Source organism: Beta vulgaris, chromosome 1, assembly GCF_026745355.1.
Source record: "Beta vulgaris subsp. vulgaris cultivar EL10 chromosome 1, EL10.2, whole genome shotgun sequence".
NCBI lineage: Eukaryota > Viridiplantae > Streptophyta > Magnoliopsida > Caryophyllales > Amaranthaceae > Beta > Beta vulgaris.
Genome location: NC_079202.1, coordinates 17474261 through 17484243, shown reverse-complemented (window position 1 = coordinate 17484243; position 9983 = coordinate 17474261). Strand labels below are relative to the sequence as shown.

The 9983-nt window shown below is 41.0% G+C and overlaps 1 protein-coding gene across 1 annotated transcript; it reads left to right on the top strand.

The window, feature by feature from the left end:
• Positions 1 to 3400: 3400 nt before the first annotated feature.
• LOC104905675 (uncharacterized) lies at positions 3401 to 3823 on the top strand. Its single transcript, XM_010694275.1, has one exon. It carries the CDS (start codon positions 3401 to 3403, stop codon positions 3821 to 3823), a length of 423 nt encoding a protein of 140 aa, XP_010692577.1.
• Positions 3824 to 9983: the final 6160 nt, after the last annotated feature.

The following is a 9983-nucleotide window of genomic DNA, read 5'->3' as shown; positions in this document are numbered from 1 at the left end:
AAAAGAAAGTGAAAGTAATTGATGAGGATGTAGTACTTGTCATATCTAGAGGTTTTGCAGCTGGAGGTCCAACCAACTGGGGGCATAAAAATTACACGAGAGAACTTGGCCAGATCATGCTTAACAATCAAGCAGAGTCTGACCCCTTTCCAAAGGTAGTCGTTAGTGAGCTGGATCTTGGGAAATTAAAAACCCCGCATGACGACCCCTTGGTTGTGGAGATGGAGATTGCCAATTTGAGAGTAAGAAGGATTTTGACTATATCGAGAGCTCTATGGATATCATAAGCGCATACTGTTTATCAAGATTGAAGTTCAATGAAAATGACTTGGTCTCAGTGCATCACCCCATAGTTGGGTTTGGAGGAGGAGTAATCCACCCTATGGGAACTGTTACCTTGCCCGTCAAGGTAGGGGACAAAGAAGCGTCCAGAACATTGTTCGTTAAATTCTTGGTGGTACGAGCTTTGAGGGCTTACAACGTCATTCTTGGGTGACCCACCTTGAATCACATCAAGGCAATGATTGTTACTCATCTGATGTTAATGAATTTCGAGTGTGATGGGGGAAAAATTAGATCTCTATATGGAGATCAGCAAGCAGCAAGAGAATGCTACCTTACTACTTCAAAACCTTCATCGTGGAAGGGAGAAAAATCAGAATAGCCAAAGGCCATAGATAATGAGGCGGCCGAAATTGTGAAAGGCCAGGTAGATGATCTAAAGACTGTGGTGGATATATCTCAAGCGAAGGTCCCTCAAGCGAGCAAACCGTCCATTCTCTTGCCGAGCAAGAAGAGGAAGTGTATGGCCATCAAAGAAGAAAAAGCTTTGTTAGAAGAAGTGATGGCCATCACGAGAATTGGACTAGAGTGGTCGGAACCAGTAGAAGTACCAATGGAGATTTGCTTAGATGAAAGACGTCCAGAGAGGACGCTAATAGTTGGATCTGTCCTAGATCCAAATATAAAAGACAAGTTGACTAAGCTGTTGAAAGAATTTGAAGACGTTTTTGCATATACTGTTGAAGAAATGTCGGGAATTGGTCCCAAAGTTGCCATTCACAAGCTGAACATAAATCCTAATCAAAAGCCAATTTGACAGAAGAAGAGACACCTGAGTCCGGCCAGAAATCAAGCCGTCAACCAAGAGGTGTAGAAACTGTTGAAATCCAAATTCATCGGGGAAACTTATTATCCGGAATGAATAGGAAACGTGGTTATGGTGCCAAAGCCGAATGGCACTTGGAAAATGTGCTTAGACTATACTAATCTAAATAAGCCTTGTCCTAAGGACAATTTTCCTCTACCAAAAATAGATCGGTTAGTCGATTCCACGGCTGGACATGCTCTATTAAGTTTCATGGATGCCTACTCTGGTTTCCATCAAATTCCGATGTGGCCAGAAGATCAAGATAAGATCTCATTCATCATTGAGAAAGGGCTCAATGGTTGGTTGAGAATGCCATCCGGCCTTCGCAATGCGCCAACTACCTACCAACGGCTAATAAACATTGTTTTCCAGCCACAACAGGGGCAAGACATGGGGCTTATATTGATGACATGATCGTCAAAAGCCGGGAGGAACTGAATCATATTGATGATCTTCGAGAAACCTTTGTAACACTTAGAAAATTCAAGCTAGAGTTAAATCCTCATAAATGCGTGTTCGGTGTGGTGGCAGGAAAGTTCGTGGGATTCCTGGTCGACCAGAGAGGAATTGAAGCAAACCCTGACAAGATTCAAGCAATTTTAACTATTATGTCACCGTCCAAAGTCAAGGAAGTTCAACGTCTCATCGGGTGTTTGGCACCCCTGGGACGTTTTCTTTCTAAATTTGGGGATAAATGTCATCATTTCTTCTAACTATAAAAAAAGAAGGCGAAGTTTGAGTGGACAGAAGAGACAGAGCAACCCCTGTAAAAAGTAAAAGTGCATCTTCAACAGTTGCCTCGCTTGGTCAGTCCGACCGAAGGGGAGAAACTGTTTGTATACTTGGTCATCTCACCTCAAGCAGTAAGCGCAGTTCTCCTGGCTGAAAGGGAGTCGGTGCAAGTCCCCGTCTACTTCATAAGTCATGTGTTAAAAGATGCGGAATGCAGATACTCATTGGTGGAGAAGTTTGGCCTAGCGCTTCTCCTGGCCAGCAAGAAATTGAGGCCGTATTTTCTAGCTCATATCATACTTATCTATACGACCATCCCCTAAAGCAAGTCTTGCATAAAATGGATGCTTCTGGACGAATGCTAAAATGGGCAGTGGAACTAAACACGTTAGATCTAGCATTTGAACCCCGAAAACAATCAAAGGACAAGCCTTGGCTGATTTCATCGTAGGGCTTACTTGGTCTACGGTTGAACCTCGTCCAATTATCCAGCTGGGGGAAGAAAGCATTGGATACTTATGGTCGATGGATCTTCCATTGCTAATGGTTGCGGGGCTGGGATAATTTTCAATTGCCAGAAGGGGACAAATTTGAGTACGCGCTCAGATTTAGATTTCAGGCATCAAACAACGAAGCGGAATACGAAGCACTTCTAGTAGGCATTAGAATGTGCAAGGCGACTGGAGCCTTAGAGATTGAGGCCAAAATAGATTCCACGTTGGTCATCAGTCAAATAAATAGAGATTTTGAGTGTAAAGAGGCCTCCATGAGTAAATACATGCAGTTAATTCAGGAAGAAGAACTTTGAAGCGGTTTGTACTCGACCAGGTTCCAAGATCTGAGAACCATCAGGCCGATGCTCTTTCAAAATTGGCTAGTTCGGCTAAAGGAGATGTTCCCCGAACTGTGTTTTGGGAAGTAAAACCAACAAAAAGCATTGATCAAGAACAAAAAGCATTGTGTTTTGGGATCCCATCATTGAATTCAAGAAGACAGGATGTCTGCCATCTGACCCGCTAGAAGACAAGTATGTAAAGGCAAGGGACAAGTGGTTTGAGCGTTGGGATAAGAACATGTACAAGAAAGTGTTCAATCCTCCACTTCTTAAGTGTATCACCAGGGAAGACGGGTTGACGTTTTAAAAGAATTGCACGAAAGAGTTTGTGCCTCCTACATTGGGGGAAGAGCATCGGGAGAAGAAGCATTAAGGACTGGCTATTATAGGCCCACCTTAAAGGAAGACGCCCTGGTCTATGCCAAGAAATGCGACAGCTGTCAGCGGCATGGCAACATGCATCAAAAGTCGTCCAACTATCTGACCCCAATTATGTTCCCACTTCCCTTCGCCAAATGGGGGATGGATATCTTGGGGCCATTTCTTGTGGCGGCCGGCCAGAAGAAGTTTGTGTTAGCTGCAGTGAACTACTTCACTAAATGGGTTGAAGCCGAGGCAATGAGAGGGATCACCACTATTGATGTAAAAGCTTTATCTGGAAGAACATCATAACAAGATTTGGTATGCCCCAGTCTATTGTCTTTGACAATGGAACACAGTTTGAAACGCCTAAGCTGAAGGATTGGCTGGCCAAGCAGGATATCAAAGCCCACTTCGCGGCCATTGCTCATCCTCAGGAAAACAACCAAGTGGAGGCATTTAACAAGATCCTCTCGAATGACATAAAAAAGAAGCTGGATAACGCGAAAGGTTTATGGGTTGAGGAACTACAATTGGTTCTCTGGTCAATCAGAACTACATTCAAGAACTCAACTCGAGAAACCCCATTCATGCTCGTCTATGGGTCTGAAGTCTACCTGCCAATTGAAATAGAAGATCCCACTCTGAGAGTCATGCTATATTCAGAGGAAGCCAACTGGGCTGCCCTTCGCACGACCTTGGATCAGATTCCAGAAGTTAGGGGTAATGCTCTGTTAAGAATGTAGTTGTATAAGCTTCGAATTGCTCGGGATTTTAACAAAAGAGTGGTCAGACGACCATTAAAGGTGGGGGATCTTGTCTTAAGGAAAATGGAAGCAGTCGACCGAGCAAAGGAAATGGGCAAGCTCACGCCAAACTAGGAAGGACCTTACAAGATCGTGCAGGAAGTTCAAAGTGGCACCTTCCGTCTTAAGGCTATGGATGGTCGTTCAATTCCCCGGACTTGGAACTCAGATACTTTGAATAAAATACCATATCTGATGTAATTAAAGTGGAAGCTTGTTGCTCTCTACCATAAAAAGTAGATATGTATACATGTATCTTGGCTCTCAGCCAAGCAAAATTCATATATTACAATTCTACTTTCACTCTATGTTTGTCTCTTTACTTGTTATGTCTTACCATTTAATAGGGGCATCTTACCACCGGACAAAACAGTGGTCTGAAACAAAAAAGTAACAAAGTAAAAAACAACACAAGGAAAATTCCTTAAAAATACTTCTAGTAGGAGATCGGCCAGACATGTTACAAATCTATAAGGTTTAAAACATGACGGAAGCTCTCAATTGATAAAACTCCAAGAGTTGACATCAATGTCCTAAAAGAAGACGGCCATAATTAAGAAACCTTAGTAAAAGGGTCTTACTTTCCGTCAAAAGGCCACTCAAGTAATAACCATCTTAGTAAAGGAATAAGTTATTACAAAAGAAAACAGGACGGGTTACTAATGTCCTAAAATGCTATACCTTGCAAAGTATGTCACTATCAAGCATGGTCGTTCTCCTTCTCAGAATAAAGAGAATTTGCCAAAGTCTCTTCATCCAAGAAAGGGGGGAAGAGAGCCAATACTTAGTAAATGTACAAATAAAAAGTAAGTCGCAAGTCGTCCAAGATTAGTGTCAGTAAATGACCTTGGACCGCAGACGAACAACACTAACTCTTGTGCAAGTTTCGCAAAACAGGACGAGTAAATTTGGCATTGGGTGTTCAAATTATTTTTGGAATCAATTCGTCCAAGTCTGGGAAGGTCCAGATTTTTTCTAACTTAACTTAGCAGCAATAGGACGAGCGATTTGGGCACTTGGATGTTAAATTGAATTTTGGATCTTATTCGTCCATGATGATTCGTCCATGATTATTCGTCTATGACTATCCATCCATTATTATCTTGAACTGGATAAGGCACTATGGTACTTTATTATAAGAGAATTTGCAAGCAGGAAAACAATGATTGGAAAAGTGATTCTATTATAAAAATTCAAAAAGGATTACAACCTAGATTACATAAAAGAGAAAAAACTAAACTAAATACAAGAAGGCCTCCGGCCAAGATATATCAACAAGGCAGCCGGGGGTAAGACTTCTATTCATCAGGGAGGATGGTATCATCAGCTTGAGTCTCTGGATCGGCTGCCTCCTCCTCTGCATCGTCGTCCGAAGACTCTTCAAAAACTGGAGGCTCCTTGCCAGCCAACGCGGCTTTGTAAAGCCTTTCTTGAAATTCCAGGCGACGTTCGTAGCGAGGAACGTCATCTGCCTCGGCTAACATCTCAAATGCCTTAACGGCCCAGGACTTGGAGGTATCAATGACCTCATTCAACGCCTCCTTAGCAACGTCAAAGGCTTGAGTTGCTTCCTTCTTCAGTTGATGGTTCTGAGCCCTTTGAAAGCAATTCTCCTTTCTAAGTTGAATTTTGGATCTTATTCATCCATGATGATTTGTCCATGATTATTCGTCCATGACTATCCATCCATAATTATTTTGAATTGGATAAGGCACTATGGTACTTTATTATAAGAGAATTTGCAAGCAGAAAAACAATGATTGTAAAAGTGATTCTATTATAAAAGGACTCATCAGAACACCTAGAGGCAGATCTGTATGCGGGGGGCATTTAGGATACCAACCCTGCTACCGGCCCGGGAAGTCAGTTCTTCAGCCTTTTCGGCTTCGTCCAGCAGAACAACCGTGTCCAGTTGTTCAGAGGTTATAGGGGGTGCCAGGCCGATCTCACCGGCATAACGGATTATTGCTGACTCATCCACTGTCAGAGAAATTTCGACCTTCGGTAAGGAGGGATGATAGGCTTTCTTCTTTTTGGCTGTGAAGCCTTTGGATTTTTTTCGGAGGAGGAGCATCGCTGTTGTGGCCTGCCTCTTTTTGGTCGCCGCCTTGTCCGCCAATGCTTTTGACGTTGGGGCATTTTTCTGAAAAACAAAGCAAGGCAGGAACGTGAGTGTCAATTGAAGAAATGCATCCTAAAGAAAGATAGAATAGTAGATTAGTACAAAGCTTGCCAAAGAAGAAGAGCGGCTTGACCAAAGAAAAAATGATTCGTCCAGGAACCAACAAAAGATTCGTTCCCAGACGAAGTCTGGTCAAAGAAGGAAGCCGACCTTAAAAGCTTGGCCGCCTTCCAGCCTGGAGCAAGGACCATCCGTAATAAACAAAGGAGACTCGTCCAAGAATCAATTAGAATAACTGATTTTCTGACGAACCTCAGATGAACGAGAAGGTCGACCATGAAAAGTCTAGACACCTTTCGATTTGAAGCAGGGTCCGTCTAGAAGAGTTTTGTTTTGCATTTTCTAGAGGGAAGAGAAATGAGGAAGCTAGCCGACGAAAAACTAGTCCGTCAATAAAAAAAACCTTACCAAGGTGTCCGTTCTCTTTTCAGAGCCAGATTTGATGTACTCTTTCCACAGCGAGCTTGTGAATTTAGACATGCTTATGTCCCCTATCCAATATTTTTTCAGGTTGGCTTTGGCTGCAGCTACAAAAGAAAAGCACAATGATAGTAAGCTATAGTCATTGGACGAGGCTATTTACTTAGAAAAATCAGAAGTATAACTCTATCCCCGGCCTGCCGCTAGCCCGCAGCAACCAGAAAGTTGTCATTATACAACATCTCCTTAAAAGGAATTCAGTTGGAGGAACCCTTAAAGGACGATTTGTTCGGAGTGGAATACTACGCAATCCGGAAGTACTCCATCATTTCCTCGGCTGAATCATCCTCCAGCTCGAGGAACGAAGTCGTTTTTCCGTTATTAGTCGGAGCCCGGCTAAAATAGCGGCAACTTCTGGCCACTGCTTCGTTGGGGGCCTGGACGAATAAAAACTCCGCCTTCCATGCGTGCATATTTGAAGTTTTATCCCAAGATGTCAGGTAGCCATGACGGTTGCAGACTCGGAACCAAGCTCTGTCTATCGTTTTAGGGACCTTAGATACGTAATGTATCTGAGCAAAGGCGACCAAAGAAGGGATAACACCCTTTAACTCATAGACGGCCAAGAACGTCAGTATGTTCTGCCAGGAGTTAGGGGCTAGTTGATTGTGGCCGAGGTTATAGTGGTGAAGAAGGCGGCTTATAAATGGGTGCAAGGGAAATCGTAACCTTGCGTCTAGAGCTAGCCGATAAACAGCAAAGTGGCCGGTCGGGGGACTAATGATGGTATCCTCCTTGCCCAGTAGAACGAAGGAATACCCCGACATAGGTATGGCCGAGGAGAAGTGTTTAAGGTCTGAACCTACTCGTCCTACCCAACTATTGTTAGCTAGAATAAAGATAGGGTCTGACATCTACAAGATCAGAGGCATTATTTAAAAAGGGATGATGTGTACTCTCCAATCAATGCTTGACACGTATCATAAAACTATTGCTCATCCAATCAGATGCTACCAAATTAGGGTGATATCAGGGTACAACAATTACTTCAGACACTATAAATAGTCCTTGAAATCAAGGAAAAAGTACGTTTTTCATAGCAGTGTACTGTTATTCTACCATAAATTATCTCTCTACTTTCTCTCTCTAAAAGTTTCCTTTCTACCCCTGATACCTGACTTAAGCTTCCGAGGGGAAAAATACCACCCAAACCTCCGGGGTGGGTCCCTTTTTGCAGGTCTGAAGGTGGAGCTACGGTTCGAGTTTGGGTCCAAGCATTGTTGCACAAGTCTCCTATTATTGAATCTACTGTTGGGGATAGCAGTATTGTTTTACGAGTTCAACACTACGTAACACTACCCATGCATATAAATATGTGAAACTTCTTCTCTAGCTTGCATCTTGAGCTTAGGCTCTAAAATAAACCCCCTTACCATGCCACCTTGTTCCTCTGCATAGTAGTTGTATATACGAGTAGCCAGGATGTTAGAGAAATAGAAAGAGCCAATAGGTATTGCAAGTGTTATAGAGCTATATGCATAAAAGCATTTTAGGCCAAACATCTCTAAAACTGCTGCAGGGGCAACTCCCCCAGTGTGCACCATAGCCAAAGGAAGTTAGCACAATTGATGTATAAATTCCTGTCGGCCATCCCATTGCTTAGTATAGGAGCCTGATTGTTGTGATGACTTTAACAATCGTCGTAGCTCTAAGGTTAAGATATGCGTATTTTCTGACAAGGTTGTAAAATAAAAGTAATATTTTTTATCATATTGTAGGCATGTATTTATTTCGCCTACGCGAGATGAGCGCGTATTAAATTTGATTACCTCATTATAAAGGTTTTGTTGAAAATTGTTTTGAAGTCGCTAACAAGTATTTAAAGAAATACTCATAAACCTAATTGGATATCAAAACTGTAGGGACATCTTAAGAACTTATCCAATGTAGATTTCCCCATCAAGAACTCCATAGATGGTCAGAAATCAAAAGTTGAGTTCAGAGATGAGGGTACAACACAGTCAGGAACCATGTCAGCCATGGATGGCCTCTGCTAAATATCGATTAATTTCAATGTTTATGCAAAAGAATAATCATATAATACTTTTAAGCACCTTAAAAATAATGCTACAAGAAAAATTGCCTATAGAGGTAAGGTAGATTTGTCTCTGAAACCAAAGATGTAACCTCTAATTGTTTTTTGAGACAAATTAATGGTTGCCTCTAATAGTTTCGTAGCTAAAGCATGGTTGCCTCTAAAAGTCCCTTTTTGTGGGAATATAACTTGTTGCCTCTAAAAGACTCTACATTTAGAGGCAACGATATATATTCTTGCCTCAAAATCTCTATTATATAAGGGAAGGGAGGAGGTATGGTGTCCCCTATAAATTTACATAATTGCCCATTAGAGTAATCAACTACTCTACCAATAAAAGGATAAAAGAAATTCAAACTCAAATACTGAAAAAAAAAAGTAACTAAAATGTTGAATGCAATCAAGTTATAATTAAGCCATGAAAAAAATTAAGCACAAGAATTAGTACATTATTTTTGGACGAGGCACAAGACTTAATATATTCTTGCTGAAAAACGTAAAAAACAAAATTATATCAATTAAATATTTGATCAATCAATACACGATCAAGTATTACATTAAAAAAAATACAATTGATTAACAAAGTGAAACGATTTAATTAACACAAAATACTTTGTCGATAAAAAGGTAAGAAATCCTAAATAAATATAGGTAATATTATTTTATTGCTCATCACTTTTAAAAGTTAAAACCTTAAAGAAAGTATAAATAAAATAAAAAATAAAAGACGGGTTAATAGGTTAAGAGATATAGGCTTAACCAACGAAATCTAGCTAGCCAAAAAAACAAGTATATGTTCAAATTTTACCCTTGCTAATGCCCAAAAAAAGTTGAATTTGTGTTTTTGATTGCTAGTATAATTAGAGGCACCCATATGTTCTTGCATCAAAATATAATTAGAGGCAACCATATATTCTTGCCTCAAAATATAAATCGGCGCTGGAGCGGGGGAGGGGGGGTTTGTCAGTGGGTGGGGGAATGGGAGGAGAGAGAAAATTGGGAGAGAGAGGGAAAACGTAACGACGTTAGGGTTCCGTCCATAGTAAGGGTATCTTGAGCCCAAACACAAACCTCAGGGGTATCTGAGGAATTCCCCAAATGTGGGGGGTAATTTGGGAATTACGTCAAACCTCAGGGGTACCTGAGGAAATTTCCCAAATATAATTAGAGGCAATATAAAACATCGCTTCTAATAACTACATATATTTAGGGGCAACCCTATAATTTTGCCTTGCAATATAGAGGCAATACAATAAGTTGCTTCTAAAACCACATGTATTTTGGGGCACGTAATCATATGATTTTGATTCGAGATATCATTAGAGGCAACATAATAATATAATTCTGAAAATTAATTATATTTAGGGACAACCATATAATTTTAAAACAATCTAGCGTACTGT

Excerpts from the sequence above, each read along its gene's own strand:
- LOC104905675 (XM_010694275.1), top strand. The coding sequence starts at position 3,401 with ATGCCCCAGTCTATTGTCTTTGACAATGGAACACAGTTTGAAACGCCT.